We start from the raw sequence: 23,021 nt of genomic DNA, 5'->3' as shown, positions 1-23,021 counted from the left end.
AGTTACATAGACTGGGTAGCGCAGCTCCCAATAAAACTAACGCATATAAATAAAACAGGATAAAAGAGTCGACCATATTTTTTTTACTGTATTCTGAAAATCCCTTTATTAAAACAATCAAATATGTGTTTGCAACACAGGGACACAGTCAAACGACCCGGAAGTGCTCTTTATTTACTCACATGTGGACAGGGATTTTAACACTGACGGGAACGTGCTCGCTGTGTCGTGATACAACCTGGACAGCCAAGCGAGTGATGTGTCCTATGGTTCCCACCACGTAGAAACGTTTACCAGCAGCAGAGACAACGTCGAAAATCCCAAAATTCACGACAAATGATAGAATGGAAAATCTGGAGTTGAGCCTGACATCTCTGGGTGCAATCTCGAGACATATCGATAAAACCAAAACGAACTCCGCAAATATATGGCAAAACAGGTGAGACTAGTGAGCTTCTATTGACTTGGGCACTTTACAAGACCGTTATAAGAGGCATTCATATGTTATAGACATGAAGACTACCAGTCCAGACTACATAGACAAGCCGCATAGTCTCACGTTCCTGTAGTTAACATATTATTAATTTGATGTTTCTAAAGCTTGGAATGGATCATTTCGTTTCAGCTGCTGAAGCATTTTGCCTCCGAAATAAGTGTTCTGTTTATTATTTCGAGATATATGATATTATTACCTGTCTATTTATTGTTTCTATATTCCTGTTTATTGTTTATCTTCAAGAGACATTGGTTAGTTGACATCAGAATCTTGGCCATTTAGACTGGTGTTTCTCTGCTTGTAGATATGTAGTCATCAGGACAGGGGTCAGGACAGCCAATCTTCTTTTTGCACGCCACTTAAGGCCACTGGTCCTGGACCTGTTGGAGAGGAACGCAGAGAGGATCAAAGTAGACGCCAGGTTGAATCATGACCTCCACGAGCGATTGTGTGTGGCTCAAAGCAAAGTTCTCAACATCAGTCAAGATGCTCCAACTAAGTAACCTGACAGGCCCACATGTGTCATGACCATATAGGTAAAAAATATTAACGGTGTTAGGTCTGTGGCTGTTTTTGCCATCACCGCAACAAAAAAATATTTATCGTACAAAAGTAACAAACATTTTCTTATCCCTTAAATGCATACAGTGGGTCTTTAGTGACCCGGGACCTCATTCAACTCCCTGTACCTCATTCATGTACCTCATCCATTTTTTGGAGTTATGCCCACACCCACCTCTTAAGTATTCCTCAACCTTTCTCTTATAAATAGTGTAACACACAAAGGCAAAATTGCAAATATTACATTGTAACGGGTTCAGGATGGGCAAGGAGGGGACGGGAACTGGCAGAACAGTCACTGTCATTTTAATGACATAAATCAACTTAAAACACATAGACACACACACAAATATAATTTCTTAAGCATCAAAAGTGTATTTTGCGTCACAGGATATATACTGTATTTCTTTGTTTATTACAAGACAAATGAGTACAATATTCATGTAAATAAATGCTTTGTTATGGCAATTGTCTGTGCAACATTGGTGAATTATCAGAATCTCTTATATACATATTATACGTGGTTTTCTCACTGAAGGTGGTTCTGATGTTTCAGTGATTGACTTGATTTGCATTTGACACTTGGTATTTGATGAAGAAAAAACATAGAACTAAACTATAGCAAATTGCATCTATTTAGACTCAATGAGTAACTGAGAAAATACTTATGTGTATCTTATGTGTTATGTGCCACTCAACATCTGTTTGATTGCCAGTTGCAACTCATGAAAGTTCAGTGTGAAGGTAATGAATCCTGTTTGAGATTTTTGCATAATCTTTTTGAGATATATATATATAATTTAAACTTCAAAATATATCAGAATATATTCTATTCCATAATTTTCTAATTGTGTTGAAAATGCTTTGAAAATTGGACACCATCTGTGCATATTGTAGATCAGTTTGTGGTAGATATACTGTACATGCCAGGTCTCTAAAGACCAGAGTATGTAGTAATGTTTGGTGAAGTACCCATGCATTTAAGAGTTAAATTAATATATTGAAAGGTATTAATATGAACTGCTTAAACACACCAATATGCTAAATTAATAACATGACGTAGGCTAAAAAGTATCATTTACGATTTAGTATGGCCAAAAGTTCACTGTACATGTCAAGTGTTGGGCCGGACAAACCACATTGATTCCTTAGTCAAAGTGAACCAGTATTTATTGTGGTTTTGTTAGATGAGGGCATGTGAAGTAACCTGTTGGTATAGCCTAATTTGGCAAGCTTCTACCAAGCGATGAATGAATTTGCCCCAACATTCCTCCCTTGTAAATATAGATACAAATTTTGCTGTTGTTAAATCTTTTTATTATTATTTTCATTTAGCATTTTGTTCCTGCTGCCCCATCAGTTGTATGCAGATCCACAAGTTACCACCTCAGAACAAATGCTCTGAACCTCACAACCAAGTTTGGATTTTTCTCCCACAGGTTCATGACGAGGTATTTCAGCAGTGCTCCACCTGTATTTCCGAACCTCTTCTTCACCAGTGAAGAGGCTGCCTCCATCCAGGATGGACCCATGACGGATGAAGCTACAGGACCTGATGGGGGCTACCCTCCGCTTCCTTCAAAGTGACTGTGAGAAGTTCCATGTCCTGTGGGTCTGGAGTGCCTGTGTTTCACAGCTTCTCACCAGTGACATTGTGGTAAGAAGGTATGATGATGGGGTATTGCTAAAAAATGTATCAGATCAGACTCTGTGGTGTTGGTATACAAAATACACAATACACTTTGCATTTTTCCAGAAGTCCAGAATATTGCCAGATGTTTTGATAATACCTTAAGTCAACAGGATCATTTACACAGATTTGCTACTACTATGCATCTGTAGTCTAATGATAGATCCAGTTTTTACAGAATTTCTTTCTAGCTTTTGAGCAAGGTCCAAGTTTACATTGATTGTTTTGTTTGTGTGTATTTGTGTGGATGCTTTTTTTAGTTATACTGCCCATTGACTTAAACCCAAAAAAACAATATTTCTGAGGAAGGTTCTTTCGAGTGAAGAGATTTTACATCTGAAAATGAAGTAAGTTTGCTGAACTTTAGAATACCTGTTTGAGGAAAAACAGTGATGTACAATATAATTCTGTGGCTAATTTGAAAGTGGAATCTAATATAAAATTACATGATCATTTCATTTTAGATCACTTGAGGAAAGACTGCAACTGGAGGTAGAAAAGGCTTTAGTTTTGGCCAATCAGGGCTCGGTAATGTGGTGGAAAGAGAGGGAAAATAAGATCACCAATGGTCAGGTGGTGATGGAGGACTTGGCTTGAGTGTTACTGCAGTGTGTTTGGTGATTCTACTCAAACTGTCCCCTAGACATGAGGAACAGTTAAGATAATCATCCATAAACATACAAACTCTTTTTGTCTGAATCTGATGCTTTTAACTATTTTGACTCCTCGTTTAGTGTATTTTGGGTCAGTGTTTATGATGGCAACATCCTCTTCTGTTATTCTCAGACATGTTTAAGGACTTGTGATGGTGGATTCAACCTGTCAAAATCTATGACGGCTTGCCATGGCTGTGGCGTCCCAGAAACATGTTCTTTTGGAAAGGCGAATTGGATGTGGAAAAACTGCTCTCGTTGAATATCTAGCTGCTGTGACTGGACAGGTTAAAGCCCCTGACATCCTCAAAGTTCAACAAGTGAGATGAACATAAGTTTGTAATGTGCCAAGATGATTAGCATTGTTTTCACTTTGTAGCTTTTATTTTTTACTATTTTACCCATACCTTTCAACAAATAATGCATTTAAAAAATATTCTTCATGAATTATTGCAGATGAATGACATGCTCTTTTCTAAAGATAGCAATATTTTCTGTTGATGCTGCTAGGTATGTACCACTGCACAGATATTCCTGGAAAGTTTGTGTGGAAACCAGAATCCCTGACTCAGTCAGTCTCGAAAGGATACTGGATTCTGCTAGAAGACATTGATCATGCTCCTTTGGATGTGGTGGGTGTCAAATACACAAAACAAATCTCTCCTGTGTTTTGTTTTTCTTTTAATAGGAAAGCCCTCTAGCTATTTAATAAAACTTCTAACTTTTTGCATGGTTTAAATTTTCCATGATTATGAGATAAAGCTAGATATCAATAGTGTTGTTGAATTTTTTTTTCTCTATAGATATCTGTTCTACTCCCCCTTATGAAGAACAAAATGTTCCAGGATGCGAGAACTGCATTCAGATGGCCCCAGGATTCCAGTTCCTTGCAAAAATGAAGGTGTTTACATTAGAAATGGAATCCATCAGAATCCATTTAATCCTTTCTGTGCTATCAGATGTATTACATAAATAGGTTATTATTATTGTTAAGTTATTATCATTATTTTTAGAATGTTTTACACTGGACAAGCCTGGAATCGACCTCAGTGTACCCATGCAGCACGTTTAGATAAAATACTGGATCAAACTGCAGAAAGGTAACATGAGCAGAGAGGAACTCAAACAGGCAAGCTTCATTATCTTCGTCAGCTTCATTCATTTCACTTGAAGACTTTTTTTCTTTCCCATTGACATTAAATTTCACATTTTTGTGTCTCTCCCTCTCTCCATTCAGGTCCTGACAAAAAAGCACCCCAACCTGGCAGTGGTGGTGGAGCGTCTTTTGGACATATACTGCCAGCTAACAGGAGACAGACACCAGGTCAACTCTGGTCTGCAATGTTATATTGCAGGTCAAAGCATATTGGATGAACACATGCAAACACTGGAGGGCAGAGACTTTTATTTAGTGAAAACACTTTTTCAAAAGTGTTTTTCAAACTTTTTATTCACTAAATAAAAATCAATATTGTTTTAAATGAATTGAATTGTTCATTAGAGTTTTGTAGAATAGTTTTAGGATTCTTTCTTGTGCCTTTATTCTATATAAAGTCCACAGATTTTCTTTTAAGAATTGTAAAGCTAGAATTACAATTGCATAGTTTAGAAAAATAACAAAATACAACAAATAATGTATATCATAATGATATTTGTATCAGTATGTTAAATAATTAAGGGCAATGCTTTATCATAATTTTTGAATAGTTAATATTATCCGTGCTTTAGGGTCCCAAAACAAATCCCTTGTTAAACATCTGGGCAGAATTGTAGTTGTACATGTGATCTGAATGTTTAATGATGCACGTGGGCATTTACACATATCTCTGCATTGGAAAATGACACCATAGATTCATCAATAAATAATGAGTGTCAGCGCTCAACTTAAAACCGAACAGTTGCTTTCAGTTAAACAAGTGAGGCACAATGGTACTACAGTCAGACCCTTAATGTCCAGTGTTGCATTAGGGCAGATTTAAGATGTTTCAGTCCATGTCCACTCATCCATTGAGCAGTTGAGCCTGTGGCTGTTCATCAGCTTTCCGCTGGACCCTGCTGCAGTTGATGACACATCGATCTCTCTGTCTCCACTGTGTAAACCCAGCCAGAAATGCCGTTTGAGATTTGGGCCAGGGCTAATCATTTACGTAACTAGCTTTGTGCAATAGAGACCCTGCACTACTAATTTATATATAGTAACATACCTGCCATGTGGAGAGTTGAAAGCTTTTTTTTTTTTTTTCATTTGTTCGTTATTTTTGTAATGTTTGTATGCATTCAGAACATCGTACGGAATGAATTGTTGTTTGTTTTTGTGTTTTCCGCTGTGGTTTCAGATTTGTTGTTTTGTTTTGCACTTAAGGGGGCCTCTATAGTAATTACTTGTATAATAGGCGCAGCATTTATTAGTTGATTAAATTACATTTAGAGAAGCCAGGAATATGCCCCTATAGGCTTTTGAAGGTGTCGGGTAAGGTAGCTGTTGGATGGTGTGGAGACCCAACTGTTTCCAAAATAATCAATACACTTCCTCCCTCACACCCCTGCTGACATGAGGGCATTTGTAGAAACCCAGTCCAAAAACTGTTGAAGCCATCTACATATTTATTCAATTATCTATTCAGCCAATCGTGTGGTAGCAGTTTAATGTATATAATCATGCAAATATTGTAGCAAAAGTAGTGCAAATTACAGTTTGTTCCACCTAGCGGCATTTAGTCCCCACTGAGGTGGAAGGTCATGCCACTGAAACGGCACCCCAACCCACATCTGAACCAAACGTTCACTGTTTCTGATACTTATGAACACTTATGAATTATGAATTAAGTGATTATTGAAAGAGACCTTACCTGAGAGATGCACAGTATGAAGGATTTTTTTTTTATTATTATTTCTCTGCATTGTAAATGTTTTTGGAGCCATGGTTTACCACTATGTAACATTACCATTGCCTCTAATAAAGCTTATTAAACATTTGGACTCTAAAGACACAAGTTTGTTAAGTTTCAGTTTCAAACATTCAGAAGTGGTTTTCCAGTGGTGTAACACCAAACCAGATGCTGCTCAGATTACAAGTACAGGTTCATGGCTGCATAAGCAGAGAGTGCTGGTGCTAGATTGCTGGTGTCTCCCTGCACTCCAGACTTGTCTCCAGTTAGGAATGTGTGGTGCATTATGAAGAACAATATACGGCAACAAAGGCCCCATACAATTGTTCAGCTGAAGACCTGTATAAATGATGAATGGGGGAAATTCCGCTTGCTAAACTAATTTGTGTCTTCAGTGACCAAATGCTTAATTAGTGTCATTAGAAGAAATGGTGATGTTTGACAGTGGTAAACACTTCACTGTTCCAACCTTTTTAAAGCGTGTTGCAATCATCCGATTTGAAAAAAGTGTATATTTAAGTACATACTATATTAAGATGCAAGGGGATGTAAAGTTTTATACAGGAACATTTGTGTAAATTCAGTTATTATTTTGTATTGTGGAATATATATAAATATCTGTTATGTCAAAGAGTATAATCAACAGTGCTAAACAAAAATATAAATTAATTTCTGAAAATGGAAGGAATTCCCCCCTTATACAGCTCATATGGGGGTCATTTTTTTTACCTGTACAGAGATAATTTTTTCTAACCTTATAATATGACTATCATCGTTTTATGTCTTAACACTTTAATTTAAACAATTAATTCAATTTTAAAATGCCATGTCTCAATAATAACAAAACTGATTTTTTTTTCTCATTCACATATTTCCAAATATTTTGGCTATTAAATTAGCATTGCACTGACACAAAAGAGTAGATCAGGGCCGACCCAAGCCTTTATGGGGCCCTAAACAGAATTTGAGTTGGGGGGGCCCCTCGGTGTCACCAATACGATTGACTATAGTCAATGCTTGATTATTTGCACACTATACATCTAACACACCCATTATCAATTTTATTAGTTGTAGCTGTGTTGCTTACATCATATCAATGTCTGCCTGGCATGATTTTACCCATCTGTAGTTTTTAATTGCAACAGTAGCAAACCCACAAGAGTGGTCCGGTTTTAATTTGCACTTTAATATTCAAAGTCTTACAGTACTAAGTGGCATACTTAATGTGGTGTACTGAAAAGTAGCAAAATAAACTAGCAGACAATGCATTTACTGAAACAAGTTAACCACTTTAATTGCTTTTGGTAAAAAAAAAAAATTTGCAATGTGCAAATGTGCAAAACAATCAACTACAAATAAAATAACTTAAGATAAACAGCATTACATTAATAGAAATATTAATCTGAGGATATTCTACAGTAAATGGCAAATACAAAGTCTGCTGTTCTATTATTTTACCTGCCACATCCGCTGAGGTTCAAACAAGGACAGTAGGAACAGTAGTATCAGTGGATGCAGGTGCTGGTAAGAGCTCATTGCCTCCAGAGGATGGACCTGATGAAAGATTAAAATAATAATTCTTCTTATTATTATAAAAGCTAGCCATGTTAGATGTCATATTAGAAGGTAATGCAACTGTCGGTCAAAAACAAAAAAAGATTTCACAAAAGGTATGATTTATCAATACAATATTGATCTGTGATTGTTGAAAACGCACCTGCTGTATCTTCATCAGCTGTAGTACTGGCACTTGGGGCAGGTGGCATCAGTTATGCCCCACCTCCAAAATATTTCAACAGTGCTCCTATGGAAGTTTCATAAGAGTACATAATTGACGGAACAGAATGTTATTTTAACAACATACATTTTTATACACAGCAGCAAGCCATCTGTACACCTAAAACAACAACTCTTAATCTATAACTAGCTAACTGAGGCATATAAATAATGGTAAACGGTTATCAGTACCAATGGAACATCAGCTTATTTTTATTACAGAAATATATATACCCAGGAACAAGTTATTTTTACACAGAAGACAAAAACTTGAATCTAAAACTAGCTAAGTAATATGTTGTATTATAGTATATTAAGATACCAAGGCTATTTACGGATGTTTAATCAAACGTGATCTTTCCTAAAACTATGTTAACTAACTAGCCAGCTAACGTTAGCTCGCAACATAGCCTAGCTACTTCGCATACCTTTATCTTGCTGTTTTTTCTCGTCCTCGGTTTTTTTCTTTTTCTCTGCACCAGAGGGATATATCTTTTTTTTTGTGTCATTGCTGTTTTGCTGCAATGCTGCTGCCGCTTCAATCAACCAACTGTCTGAATGTGCTTGCATCCTGCAGCCCGTTAACATAATATTGCATTTATTGTTGCGTTTTTGTATAATTACCATTGTCCATTGACGTAATAAAAAACATGCTGCCATTTCATGTGCTCTTGGGGGCCCCCTGGTGGCCACGGGGGCCCTAAGCAGCCGCTTAGTTCGCTAAAGCCTGCACGCGCACAGTACCGCTGTGCTTCCATTAGATGGCAGTAAAATGTGGGAAATTCGTCTTCACCCAAGCCATCAGAAATTTCAGTTAGGATGCTAAGTTATACATTTTCCAGTAGATGCAGCACAGACTCTGAAATTGAATTCAAAGGATTTCAAATGTCATTGCCCTACATCCTTATGGAAACAGTTATCTGTGTTTCTACACAACTCGTGTAACAAGTCGATTCAAGGTCTCTTTTGTCTGCAATTTCAATGTTAAATCACTAGCCTACTGGTAGATTTTACACTAAGGTGTCACATGCTTTACAAAATAAAATTAGTTTGTCAATCTGACACACTCAACTCGTGTAATGTTACAATATTGTACAATTCAATTTATATTAAATATATTTGCATGATAATTAATAATGTTACGGGTATTATATCTAAAACACTTGTTAAAATTGTACATGTAGTACTAGTAGATGTAGTAAAGTTCTGTAATTGGCTCTTGGTGGAAATAAATATTATAGCCCAGCTTTATTTCTACTGCACCTTTCATAATTTAAGCAAAAGGTTTTTTTTTACAAATTAATATATATACTGTGTACTGACAAAAGCAACACTGTCCCATAACATATTCTATTTACTTAAACAGTTTTTCTTATTGGTTGTTTTGAAAATGTTTTAGCATACAGTAAGTGCACACACACAAACCATGCCAACCCACATCATAATGGCATTTCTTTGTTTGCCATAGAAACAAAACAAAAGGAAAAGAGAGCATTAAACATGCACAATTAGAAAACAAACATGACAGTAAAAAACATATATATACAGTGAGGAAAATAAGTATTTGAACGCCCTGCTATTTTGCAAGTTCTCCCACTTAGAAATCATGGAGGGGTCTGAAATTGTCATCGTAGGTGCATGTCCACTGTGAGAGACATAATCTAAAAAAAAAAATCCAGAAATCACAATGTATGATTTTTTAACTATTTATTTGTATGATACAGCTGCAAATAAGTATTTGAACACCTGAGAAAAGCAATGTTAATATTTGGTACAGTAGCCTTTGTTTGCAATTACAGAGGTCAAACGTTTGCACACACTGCAGGAGGGATTTTGGCCCACTCCTCCACACAGATCTTCTCTAGATCAGTCAGGTTTCTGGGCTGTCGCTGAGAAACACGGAGTTTGAGCTCCCTCCAAAGATTCTCTATTGGGTTTAGGTCTGGAGACTGGCTAGGCCACGCCAGAACCTTGATATGCTTCTTACAGAGCCACTCCTTGGTTATCCTGGCTGTGTGCTTCGGGTCATTGTCATGTTGGAAGACCCAGCCTCGACCCATCTTCAATGCTCTAACTGAGGGAAGGAGGTTGTTCCCCAAAATCTCGCAATACATGGCCCCGGTCATCCTCTCCTTAATACAGTGCAGTCGCCCTGTCCCATGTGCAGAAAAACACCCCCAAAGCATGATGCTACCACCCCTATGCTTAACAGTAGGGATGGTGTTCTTGGGATGTACTCATCATTCTTCTTCCTCCAAACACGGTTAGTGGAATTATGACCAAAAAGTTCTATTTTGGTCTCATCTGACCACATGACTTTCTCCCATGACTCCTCTGGATCATCCAAATGGTCATTGGCAAACTTAAGACGGGCCTTGACATGTGCTGGTTTAAGCAGGGGAACCTTCCGTGCCATGCATGATTTCAAACCATGATGTCTTAGTGTATTACCAACAGTAACCTTGGAAACGGTGGTCCCAGCTCTTTTCAGGTCATTGACCAGCTCCTCCCGTGTAGTTCTGGGCTGATTTCTCACCTTTCTTAGGATCATTGAGACCCCACGAGGTGAGATCTTGCATGGAGCCCCAGTCCAAGGGAGATTGACAGTCATGTTTAGCTTCTTCCATTTTCTAATGATTGCTCCAACAGTGGACCTTTTTTCACCAAGCTGCTTGGCAATTTCCCGTAGCCCTTTCCAGCCTTGTGGAGGTGTACAATTTTGTCTCTAGTGTCTTTGGACAGCTCTTTGGTCTTGGCCATGTTAGTAGTTGGATTCTTACTGATTGTATGGGGTGGACAGGTGTCTTTATGCAGCTATCGACCTCAAACAGGTGCATCTAATTTAGGATAATAAATGGAGTGGAGGTGGACATTTTAAAGGCAGACTAACAGGTCTTTGAGGGTCAGAATTCTAGCTGATAGACAGGTGTTCAAATACTTATTTGCAGCTGTATCATACAAATAAATAGTTAAAAAATCATACATTGTGATTTCTGGATTTTTTTTTTTAGATTATGTCTCTCACAGTGGACATGCACCTACGATGACAATTTCAGACCCCTCCATGATTTCTAAGTGGGAGAACTTGCAAAATAGCAGGGTGTTCAAATACTTATTTTCCTCACTGTATATATATATTAAGCCCCGCCTGGATTCCACCTCCCTCATTATTCTGCATGGATGGCCAAAAAGTCATACAAATAGGATTGTTGCATTGTCACAAGAAGCACTCTGTCTCATAACACTTTTGGTTGTACTGACTTAAACACTTATATTATTCAGGGGGATATTATCTAGGCTCTGGTTGTGAAAAGAGCTATACAAATAAAAATGACTTGACACTGTAGATGAACATCTACATCTTTTCCCATTCGCTGTTTTGCTTTCTGTGTTATAAAGTGTCCCATTACTGAGTGACAAACCAGTTATATAACCTGTTGAAATAATCACGCAAGTGGAAAGAGAACCAGTCCTGAGCCAAACAGGTGAGAAGCTATAGAACCTACCCTTTCCTTTTCGACTGAATTTCTGTTGTGTTTTCTAACTTGTTGTTTTGTTTCTAGATTTGGTGTTGTGTTTTTTTATTTGTTCTTTTGGTATCTGATTTGCTATTGTGTTTTTAGATTATTTTTTTGGTTTTGAACTTCACGGCCACCATAGATTTCTGCATTGTGGATGTTTTATAATATCATCAATAATTTATGTGTGGTTGTGTTCTGCATTGGTATTTTACAAATAAAACCAAACATTTTTATTTGTATTTTAGTATTTCCCATTCAGTTTCTATGATGACCGAATACAACAAGTGATGCTTTTTTTACGACACTTATCGAATCAAGTCCAGACATATATGTGTGTTCAGATAGCAAGTGGAGGAAAAGTCACTTTACCACTCATATAAAGGATACCATTTTTATTAAAGAAACAAAATTAAAATGGGTGTGTATATAAATATAAATTAAACTGATGTGGAATGTGATGACTGTCATGGTATATCCCACAGTAATTTAAAGTAACCTTTTTTATTTTTCAGTTTTTAGAGACTTCAACGAATATGTTTGTGGCAGCCAAACAGCACAACCCTGTCTCGACTAACACTGGTGAAAGCAAAGCAACCTAATTTCTGTACCTTATGAGTCTCATTTTCTTGGATCATAGTCTGGTCTAATATACTCTTTCTCCATTTCTGAACAGAGACATCTGATGGTAGGGGCTTGTTCTTGGAGGGGAAAGAGAGGGTCGCAGCTGCTGTTCAGGCTGCTCGCAGTGCAAACATCTTTGTCATATTTGTAGTTCTGGACAACCCCAACTCAAGGGTGAGGAATCAGGTAGATTCTCAAGGATCTATGTTTTTGAGTGCAGTTTTGCTGAAATGTATACTTTTTACATTATTAAAACCTATGCAATTACTAAAATAAGTAAATATATGTCTATATTTATATCTGTAGCACTTATAATATTATTTCATTAATCTCTCCTTGCCAGAACTCTATATTGGATATCAAAGTTCCCGGTGAGCTGCCAGATATTCGGTCCTACATGGAGGAATTCCCCTTCCCTTTCTACGTTAACTTGCGAAATGTGAATGCCCTCCCAGAGACACTGAGTGATGCATTGAGACGGTGGTTTGAGCTTGTCACCACCTCAGACCAATAGTGGACCACATCAAAGCCATTTTGTATGGGCCAGAAGACACAACTGTATGACAGAAGTTCCACTGCTGCTCATCCTCCCAAACATGGATGAACACACAAACACACACATATCAGACAGGCTGCTGTACATGTGCCTTTTTTTCTTAATCTTTGTATTATTTTATTGAATTTGTAGATTCAATCGATTTCTCTTTTTGATCGCCTCGATGAGTAGGAATTGTTTCTCTCTTTGCCATCAGTCAACTTTGCATGTCTTTTTATTTTTTGTTGGTTTTCTTCAAAACTGCAAGATAATGTGATGCCCTCACATGGATAAACGTGAACAGCTGAACAGTCAATGTTGCCCTGCAATATTGTCTGCTTTCTCTCTCTTGTCCTGTACAGATTTAGTTTCTAAATGTGAATAAGGTTAATTGAGTGTGAAAAGCACTGCCAGTATTCTTTGATCATAATATGTGCAAAAAGACATTCAACTGCATGACAATATTTACCTCCACACACATTCATGGTTATCCAGAAATATGTGCCTTTACAAAACCTACTTGTCATTGAATTCTGACTACTGTTGTGCCACTGGTCATCTCATCACACACCCAGGAGCACAATTGCTGCCAGTGAAGTAAACTTCTGAAAGATCTTCTGAACATTCTGCGATTTCAGTCAACACTGTTTTATATCCTTGAAACAGACTTGAGATATTTAAACTCACTGACAATATGTGCATATCTTGCCAGACATATCTAGTTTTAAACATTTCAATTAGGAGTGCTTTGATTCCGTTACAATTTGCACACAGCCTTTCTGCTCAGTCTCTATATTCTGTCCAAGAAGGCTGCATCAAAAAGAAGACAATTTCACCATTGTCTACATCCAGCATTTACATTTATGCATTTGGCAGACGCTTTTATCCAAGCGACTTACAGTGTACTTATTACAGGGACAATTCCCTGGAGCAACCTGGAGTTAAGTGCCTTGCTCAAGGACACAATGGTAGTGGCTGTGGGGATCGAACCAGCGACCTTCTGATTAACAGTTATGTGCATTAGCCCACTACGCCACCATCACTCCTAGCCCACTATGCCTCCTACGCCTACCAGCAGTATCCTGGTATACGTATTTGGTCTCATGTCAAATTCTTCATCTTGGTTGAGGAAATTATATTTGTTTATATCCATGGAAAAACAATTAAAAAAATTGGACATGTTTTGATTATGGTCTGAATGAATGGCAAACTGTGGTTTGGGACAAGGACACAGACAACTATTAATTTGCAAAGAGAGTGTAGTTTTTAGGACTTTTATTTTGAAAATAAAGATCTTAGATCACTGTGGGATTAAGGTCTAAAAATTGTATATGCTTTCTTATTTTATTGAACATTTCTTTAATGTGATTGATTGATTTTGTTTTTGTCAGTTTTAGATATTTGAAAAAGTTGTCCCTCGATAACGACTTTTATGTTGAAAAGCTGTAGCGCGGGTAATTTTCATATTGGTTTCCGCCTTCACAATCACTTCACAGGTGCCGTTCCCAAACGAGTGAACTGTAATGTGAAGTTATGAGCGTGAGTGTTGCGCTGAAGTAGTTGCAAATAAAATGATCCTCGTCTACAACAGCACACACGCGCACGCGAGTTCTTGTCGCCAGTAGTTGCTGAATGGTGTGCCTCTCCTTCCAAAGCCTCAAACCTCATTACTGTACAGGTTTGTAATTTAAACTCTTCCGATGCCTTACTCGATTAGTACACAACCCGTTACAACTGTAATAATGACCTGTGCTTGTTTTGTTTTGCTGTAAACTAATGTCAAATATTTGTCATAGTATCTTGACAATGCCTGTTGATGCATCTGTATAAAGATACATAAAGATGTGCCTCGTTAATTTTTTCCAGGTTTATGTGGTTTGTTATTCATTGGTATTGCTATTAACTGATATTAGTTGCTCTTTCTAAATAGATACTATTTCGATTAACACAAGTATAATTTTTTTTGTCTCCGTGTCCTTAATAATGCCATCTAAACATCCAAAAGGTCTTCAGGTGTCACTCGTGTGTTTGTACTGTTGCAGAATGAGTTTGGGGGAGATCAATGAGAATGTGAAGCTGGCCAGGGAATATGCCCTGCTGGGAAACTACAACTCTGCAGTGGTCTGTTATCAGGGGGTCCTGGAGCAGATCAGAAAATACATGTACTCCTTGAGAGACTCCTCTCTACAGCAGAAATGGCAACAGGTTAGAGTTTCTCCTTCTGGATACTGTACACTACCTGACACTACTGTGCTAATGTATGATTCAGACCATTTCAAGTTTTTACTTGTAATAATCATCCAGCATTGCAAAATAGCTGGCACATAATGGTACATGTGTGTTTTGGCTGTCTCATCCAGGTTTGGCAGGAGATAAATGAGGAAACGAAGCAAGTTCGGGAAATCATGGCAACACTTGAGAGCTTCCAGCTGGGGTCGACCCCATCCAAACCCAGCAGTTTTGGCCAGGAGAATGATATTATGCCTGTTCATGTGGAACACCGGTGTGTAGTTCATGTGCAGTCATCTTTGTTCTTGCACTTTTATTCCTTCCCAAGGATAACATGGATCTCACAAGCTCTTTTACGGTACTGTGCAAAAGTCTTGGGCACATGATGTTTCCCAAAAACAATTGCCTTTTAAATGGTTATTTTTGTCTTGTGTGTCAGTAGGAAATATCAATTTTAGATTCCCAAACATTCCTTTTGCGAATAGAATAGAAGTAGTTGAACAAGGAGTCCTGCAACAGATGGTATGTCCCTCACTGAACCTGGATCTGTACATCGTTGAGTCTGTCTGAGATTTCATGAAGAGTCAGAAGCAATTTTGACAGCCTAAATACATAGAAATGTGGCAAGTTCACCAAGATGCTTCAAACAAAAGATCTCCCCAACAACCTTGAGAAACTATTTTTTTGAAATATTTTTTTTTTTTGTTTATGTTTACTGCACTTTGGATGAAGTTAATTGACATAAAAAAATAACCCATGCCATTATATTTGAAAACATCCTCATTTTACTAAATAGTCTAAAACTTTTGCACAGTACTGTGTATGTGCCCATATTTTAATAGTTTTTAACAGTTTTTTTAAATGGTGTATATATGCATAAGCATGTTTCACAGAAAACAGACTGGTGTTTGTGTATATTTGTCCAAATCATTTGGGAGTTGTTTAATTTTACATGGTTAATATCAGAGAATTTTGTGATTTTGTTTAATTTTTGTATTTATCTTATTATTTAAGGCCTGGAAAAGTCATTAGAATCAACCTTCTATGACCCCCGTGTGACCGCTGTGTGCATTTTCCATTCCCTTTTTTGATTTAACTAGTAGCACCTAATAAACAAGCAAGACAAACAAAAACAGTCTAGAGCAAATAGTTTTCCTTAAAATTGATGACTGGTTGGGACTAAGTTGTGAAATTTTAAGTAATACCAAGTTTAGAAAGTCAGATTTTGTTTCTTCATCAAATAGTTTATGCATCCAGAAGTGTTGGGTATTCATGCTTTACAGACATTACAGCATATTTTCTATAAAGCTGAATAAATAATTGTAAATAAAAGTAATGGCCAGCATCATCAAATCACTGCTAACCATGTTGTATCTGTACTGATCACCATTGTCAGATGTCTGCCAAACATGTTGAGTGGTCCAAACATCATCTGCATCTTGAAACTGAACTTTTAGTCTGATTTTAGGAGTGAACATACTTTGCTGCATAGAAAGCTCTAGGATGTCCCCTTGTTCCCTATTTAGAGAATGACTTAACATCCAGTGTGCTGTCTGTCTGGACTGGTCTCAGAACAGCTCCAACTGTACCTTATTTTCATCCTAACTCCATTTAAAACCTCTGAATGCATTTATTAATGTAAAGTAATAGAACCGTATTGTACAGTGATAACAAAATAAAATATAACAATTTATATTAAAATGAAGTTAAATGACCCACAGATATGTTAACGTTGATAATTATTCAAAATAACACTTTTATTTTTTTTTTACTTTTGAGGGAACGTGGTCCTAATTTCCACATATGTGGACTTCAACTTTATCAGCGCATGGGGTCGCGTTTTGAAAAAGTAAAAGAAATGCCTTTACTAATAATATTTTTGTATAATTATGTGCTTCTCTAATTGAATATTACTCATATTCAGGAAATGTTTTTTGTCTTATTGGAGACAACTGTACAGCAATATAATAAAACATTTAATTACTGATTTTTTGCTATAATTTAAATCTCTTCATTTTGAATGATACCTGTCAAAAAAAAAGGAAATCCACCTCATCAATCAATAAAAAAAAATATTAAAAAAATTCCTTAGCCAGTAATATCAAATAACTATATAAGTCATGGAAATTAATTGGCCAAATTGTGTGGGAACCCTGTCTTCAGCTGTTGTTGCGGAGTTTAAATCCCCCATCAGAGCTCTTGTCATGTGAGTTAGATTAAGATCTGAATGGCTTGAGTGGGCTTACTCTCCCTCTTGCTCTGTCACACTCCCTTTTATGCTTCCCTTAAAGCTATTAAAAGTCTGTTTAGCCAGTTATATAAACTATAATCTGATTACTAATTAACATTTGAATGTGAGATTACAGCTAATTTCATTGGGAAGCAAGATCAATGAAATTCTTAAAGGGCCTCTCCAAAGTCAACTTAACCACACTATATGTCCTGTTACTATTGTGTGTCTGTCTGAACAGGTCTTCTCCATGTGTAGTGCGGAAATCCTCTGGGCCATATAAAGACAGCAAAAGCCATGGTAATCGGATAAGTGGTGGCCTTCGTGGTCAGCAGCGGCCTTCACCACGTGTCGTCAACAGTGACAAGGGAAGATCTCAAAAAGGCAAAGAAAAGAAAGAAAACCCATCAAAACCTAAAGATGACAAGGTAAGGACAGGTTGCTGGTAAAGGTGACCTGTGATTCATAACCCCTTTCTGTCTGTTGTTTGTACAATCCCAATTGTCTCGTAATCTCAGTGCAATGGACAACATATCTACTCAAAGGAGATGTCTTTTGTTGTATTAACATTACAAACCTGTGATACCGGTTTCTTACATCAAGGTAAGCGTTAAAGGTACTATATGTAATTTGTTTACTGTACTAAATCATAAAATGATCATAATGTCATTAGAGAATTAGGAAACATGAAATACTGGCTTCTCTGAAAACAATGCTACAGCCAGTATATTATACAGTATATTCCATCTGGAATTTCTGTTTATGTTTTGGCCTGTGTGATCCCACCCACTCACCAACAGTATTTCGACACTGCCGGGTTGCCAGATTTGAAAAAGTTGAAGGCAAACAACACTGCATGGGTCGTCTGTGGCTCAGGTGGTAGAGTGGGTTGGCCACTAATCACAGGGTTGGCAGTTCGATTCCCGGCCTACATGACTCCACATGCCAAAGTGTCCTTGGGCAAGACACTGAACCCCAAGTTGCTCTCAGTGGCAGGCTAGCACCTTGCATGGCCGCTCTGCCATCATTGGTGTGTGTGTGTGTGTGTGTGTGTGTGTGTGTGTGTGTGAATGGGTGAATGAGTCACAGTGTAAAGTGCTTTGAAAACTGCTAAGGTTAAAAAAACGCTATATAAGTGCAGATCATTTACGGCGTGCATTTACTTCAGCCACGGAAGACAGCAAACGAACTGGATCAGAGATCACAGATTCCACCTGACCTAATAAGCCTCACCATCTGTCTAAATACCACCATGACCAGAGGCGTAGTAAAACAAGGATACATTTTGGAGATGCCTTTGGAAGATGGAGACAGTTTAAAGCCCAGAAATCCTTTAAAACGAATGCTCAGTTGGCTAATTTGCATGTCAACATTCTGGCAACCCGCATGAGCTTCGGGCCTGCAGTCCAGACAACGCTCCAGTATTTTCAATTTGGACTGCAGTACACATTCTTGTTGTCAATCTTACATATAGCACCTTTAAGTAAAACACGGCATGTGTTGGATTTCACTTTGTACTTTTGACTGGAAAAGCTACATCAAGGTCTTTGGTTGAAGCTTGCTCAATCTGCTGTCTATGATTTTGGACTGTTTTTGCAAAGATGCATTTTATATAAGGTTAATCTCGCTGACGAATAATTCACAGAAACGTTTAGCAAAGAAATAATAAAAAAAGATTTGACAAAGGACTCTGCCCCCACACATTTCCTATAGAACAAAGCAGAGGGGGTTGAGACAGAGGTGAAGAGGTTTGACCGAGGAGGAGAGGACAAAGACCTGATTGACACTCTGGAGAGAGACATCATCTCCCAAAACCCTAACGTGACGTGGTGTGTTCTTCCACATTCCTTCCAAAGTGTTTCCTGTTCTAAGATATTTTACTTCATCAAATGTCCTCTGATAAATCTAATGCATGATAAGATGCTAATTAATCATTTTAAATACAGGGATGCCATTGCTGACCTGGTGGAAGCTAAAAAGCTGTTGAAAGAGGCAGTGGTTCTGCCCATGTGGATGCCCGAGTTCTTTAAAGGAATAAGGCGACCATGGAAGGTATGAATGCCTATAAAAAGCCCACCAAAAATCAGATGTGCTTGTATGTATTATGGGGCATTGTTGACAGCATGTTTTGCAGTAAACCCATCCCAAACTGTTCAGACATCACTGGTGGACAATGTGAATTAGATTAACTGATAGACCTACAGTAAATATTGAATGTCTTTTGTTTTAGATCTTGGAAATGCAAATGTAGTATTGTAGCCGTTTTAACCAGGGTTATGTTATGTAATTTATCTTCGACAAATTATGCTCTGGAAACTTAAAGGGATAGTTCACCCAAAAATGTGATTTCTCTCATCATTTACTCACCCTCATGACATCCCAGATTAGTGGTCGACCGATATATCACAGAGGCCGATAAATCAGCTGATATTCCAAATTATTTTATTATCGCATTGGCCGATGAATTTTCCCGTTTGGCCGATTGGTTGATTGGTTTCATAAGGCCACAAGGGTGCAGAGAATTGCCTGCTTACATCTGAGGCATGTAAATGACCAATCACAGTTCGTTTTGTTGTTGCGTGCCATCATGTTACTACAATAATAGACCAGTGTGCAACAAAGTCTCATTTAAACGGTCCGCATTACAGAGCCATGATGTGTAAAAATGCTCACCTGTTACCTTCATCTCCTCAACAGTTCCCTGTATCTCTTGGCTTTCTTGTCTAATGATAAAAAGGCAAATATCAATATAAACTCTATCATATATAGATGCTGCATTTATGTGCTTTTTGGACCTTCTGAGTACTGGTCACCATTCACATGCATTGTAAGGACCAACAGAGCTGAGATATTCTTCTAAAAATCTTTGTGTTCTGCAAACACATGCATCTGGGATGGTATGAGGGTGTGTAAATGATGAGAGAATTTTCTTTTTTGGGTGAACTATCCCTTTAAAGAAATAATTTACCTAAATATGAACATTTTGTCATTAGTCAGCCTAATGTCACTTCAGACCTGTTTGACTTTCTTTTCTCTGTGGAACACAAAAGGCAAATTTTCAAAAGTCTTTACAGGGTGACTTTGTGAGTCCGGTCTGTCAAGCTTAAAAATTGTTAACAGAACACAATAAAATCACATTAAAAGTAATCAATATGCCTTATGCACTATATTCCAAGTCACATTGTGCGACAAACTGACCGAAATCAAAGTCCTTATTCACTCACAAATCAAAACATTAAAATGGTGCTAGTGTTGAATATGTCGATAACGTTAAACATAGTTGGTTCTTATGACATCATGTTTGGTCACAAGCATTAGCGATGAGATCCAATGAGATTATCGATGTAGCCGGCTTATTTGATTTAGTCACTTTATAATTTATTTTTTTTAAATATTTCTTTAAAAATAATTCTGCTGAATGCACTTTTTTTTTTTACACATGTTTATGTTACACACAATTATTTAAATGCAGTGTAACAAAATTAACTTTCATTTGTTCCATCTGTTCTGGACTGATGTATTCTGTACATGTCTTATACACACAAAAACAACAAATGTGTTTTTCAGGGAGTCTTGATGGTCGGGCCGCCAGGCACAGGAAAGACATTGCTGGCCAAAGCTGTTGCCACTGAGTGCAGAACTACCTTCTTTAACGTCTCCTCCTCCACCCTCACCTCTAAATACAGAGGAGAGTCTGAAAAACTTGTACGGCTGCTGTTTGAAATGGTAAAATCACACATGGTTCCTGAAGATATTAATACTTGGCCTTCATTATTACGTGAAATATTTATCATGATAGCCAAATGTGTGTTCTATTGTAGTATTTTAAATACATTTGCATCTTTTTCTTTGTATGAACATGCAGGCCCGATTTTATGCCCCCACCACTATCTTCATTGATGAGATAGACTCCATATGTGGCCGTAGAGGAACCTCAGAAGAACATGAAGCCAGCAGACGTGTCAAAGCTGAACTTCTCGTCCAAATGGATGGTACTGCTGTGTATCTTTACACAAATGCACACACCATGTTTGGGAACTGATTTGACTAGTGGTTATTACAGGCACCCTCTCATTGGTTGGAAAAAGAATTCATACATTGTACATAGAGACATGCTTCTCTTGTCTTATCCAGGTGTTGGTGGGACGTCTGAAAATGACCCTTCAAAAATGGTGATGGTTCTGGCAGCCACCAACTTCCCTTGGGACATTGACGAAGCTCTGAGACGTCGACTAGAGAAAAGAATTTATATCCCTCTGCCCTCAGGTACTCTGAATCCATCACAACATACTGTTAAATTTCAAGTTGTCCATGTAGTGATGGGCAATAATATTGATTATTCATGATATATTGGCAGTGATCAAAAATTATGCAACATTGTGATTATTGCATGTGCCGTTAAAGGGGTAGTTCTGCTAAGAAGAATCAGCATGGCACTCTTCGTATATTTTATTAAAAAAAATATGTAGGTAAATATTGCTTTGTTTTACTGTGTTTGTAGTCAAAATGATGGTTCCTCTAATAAAATAAAAAAAACACATTTTAAGTAAATGCATAACATTTTTAGATATCTAATATTTTCAAAAGGCTAAAATATCAGGATCAACATCACAACGTAATACATACATAATAGATGCATTTTTTTAATTTTTTTTATAAAAATCTCTGTACGAGTGCTCAGGGATGTGTTTTATGCTGATTTTATTGTAGCTAATGGCAGAGTGGAGTTGTTGAAGATCAATCTGAAAGAGCTGGACCTGGCTAATGATGTTGACATGGACAAGATTGCTGAGAAAATGGAGGGATACTCTGGTGCTGACATTACCAACGTTTGCAGGTACAGCTGTCAACTTGACCCATGATGCCATTCTCCCATTCTCTATGGCTACCCTTATACCACAAACTTGATCACATTATTAGAATGCTATTAAAAAAAAAAAAAACGTTTGTAGGGATTATTATCGCCTTTTTTAATACACTTCAAATGCCTCAACTTAGAAAGCTGTAGTGTGTATTTATTTCTTCTGTCTCAGCTTATTGTGCAGAGACAAACCAGTTGTATGTTGATTTCCCTGAAAATGTTAAAAACTCTAGTGCTATCAAAACATTGCTGTTTTTGTAATTGAATCACAGAGACGCATCTCTGATGGCAATGAGAAGGCGGATTGAGGGTTTGACCCCAGAGGAGATTCGAAATTTACCAAAAGATGAGATGCACATGCCCACTACGATGGAGGATTTCAAGACTGCACTGACGAAAGTATCCAAGTCTGTATCTGCTGCTGACCTAGAGAAATATGAGAAGTGGATAGCAGAGTTTGGCTCCTGCTGATGGTGCCGGACACATACTCGGGTTGAACAATCTCCTTTGCTCCTGCTTACAATCGACATCAGTACTTTGAATAGTTGAGGGCCTGTTTCAGGGGTCAGATCCCTGTGCCCAGATAGGTCTTGCCTTAAGGTTATATGTAAAATATTTATTAGTTTGTAGTACTAGTATACCACACTGACCAAAGACTAGCAACTATTCACTGTTTAGTCACCAACTGCTACCTTATTTTTGCTAAGAGCTATGCACGTTACCAAGTTTACTGTTCCTTCTGTGCCATTGTGTGGTTGACTTAAAGGCCAAAGTTACCAGCGTTGCACAATTCTTCTGAGTCGTGATGATTAACAGACCAGAGTGTCTTAAAAGTATGTTCGGCGCTTGAATTTTATAAACACTATTGACTAGTTCTGGTTTTCTCTTAATAAGTGACATTCCTTTGCTATGATCAATTTGTAAAATTATATATTTTGCTGAATAAACATTTTAAAACAA

At 37.5% G+C, this 23,021-nt stretch overlaps 2 protein-coding genes and 1 long non-coding RNA gene across 7 annotated transcripts; all 3 read left to right on the top strand.

Moving 5' to 3' along the window:
- Positions 1 to 197: 197 nt before the first annotated feature.
- Positions 198 to 6,393, top strand: LOC127624204 (uncharacterized). 4 transcript variants are annotated; one of them, XR_007968129.1, is made up of 10 exons: positions 198 to 439; positions 801 to 1,032; positions 2,497 to 2,722; positions 3,008 to 3,094; positions 3,212 to 3,402; positions 3,534 to 3,720; positions 3,911 to 4,032; positions 4,204 to 4,301; positions 4,414 to 4,500; positions 4,638 to 6,393. It is a non-coding gene; the product is annotated as an uncharacterized LOC127624204 (long non-coding RNA). The 4 variants fall into 4 exon arrangements; XR_007968130.1 differs by having other exon boundaries at positions 2,497 to 2,714; positions 3,212 to 3,720; XR_007968128.1 differs by having other exon boundaries at positions 3,212 to 3,720.
- A 5,071-nt stretch (positions 6,394 to 11,464) lies between these two features.
- Positions 11,465 to 12,980, top strand: LOC127623713 (midasin-like). 2 transcript variants are annotated; one of them, XM_052098170.1, is made up of 4 exons: positions 11,465 to 11,549; positions 12,098 to 12,164; positions 12,259 to 12,392; positions 12,550 to 12,980. In XM_052098170.1, exons 2-4 carry the CDS (start codon positions 12,119 to 12,121, stop codon positions 12,718 to 12,720), a joined length of 351 nt encoding a protein of 116 aa, XP_051954130.1. In that variant the 5' UTR covers positions 11,465 to 11,549; positions 12,098 to 12,118; the 3' UTR covers positions 12,721 to 12,980. The 2 variants fall into 2 exon arrangements, with proteins under 2 accessions (XP_051954130.1, XP_051954131.1); XM_052098171.1 differs by lacking the exon at positions 11,465 to 11,549 and having other exon boundaries at positions 12,045 to 12,164.
- A 1,242-nt stretch (positions 12,981 to 14,222) lies between these two features.
- LOC127624181 (katanin p60 ATPase-containing subunit A1-like) lies at positions 14,223 to 23,020 on the top strand. Its single transcript, XM_052098888.1, has 11 exons — positions 14,223 to 14,419; positions 14,784 to 14,946; positions 15,102 to 15,244; positions 17,442 to 17,628; positions 18,914 to 19,029; positions 19,147 to 19,252; positions 20,768 to 20,926; positions 21,066 to 21,192; positions 21,335 to 21,466; positions 21,911 to 22,037; positions 22,334 to 23,020. Exons 2-11 carry the CDS (start codon positions 14,785 to 14,787, stop codon positions 22,530 to 22,532), a joined length of 1,458 nt encoding a protein of 485 aa, XP_051954848.1. The 5' UTR covers positions 14,223 to 14,419; position 14,784; the 3' UTR covers positions 22,533 to 23,020.
- The last annotated feature ends 1 nt before the right edge of the window (position 23,021 follows it).

Source organism: Xyrauchen texanus, chromosome 30 (assembly GCF_025860055.1).
Source record: "Xyrauchen texanus isolate HMW12.3.18 chromosome 30, RBS_HiC_50CHRs, whole genome shotgun sequence".
Classification (NCBI taxonomy): Eukaryota; Metazoa; Chordata; class Actinopteri; order Cypriniformes; family Catostomidae; genus Xyrauchen; species Xyrauchen texanus.
The sequence above is the reverse complement of the archived record's forward strand: the minus strand, read 5'-3'. Positions and strand labels throughout refer to the sequence as shown.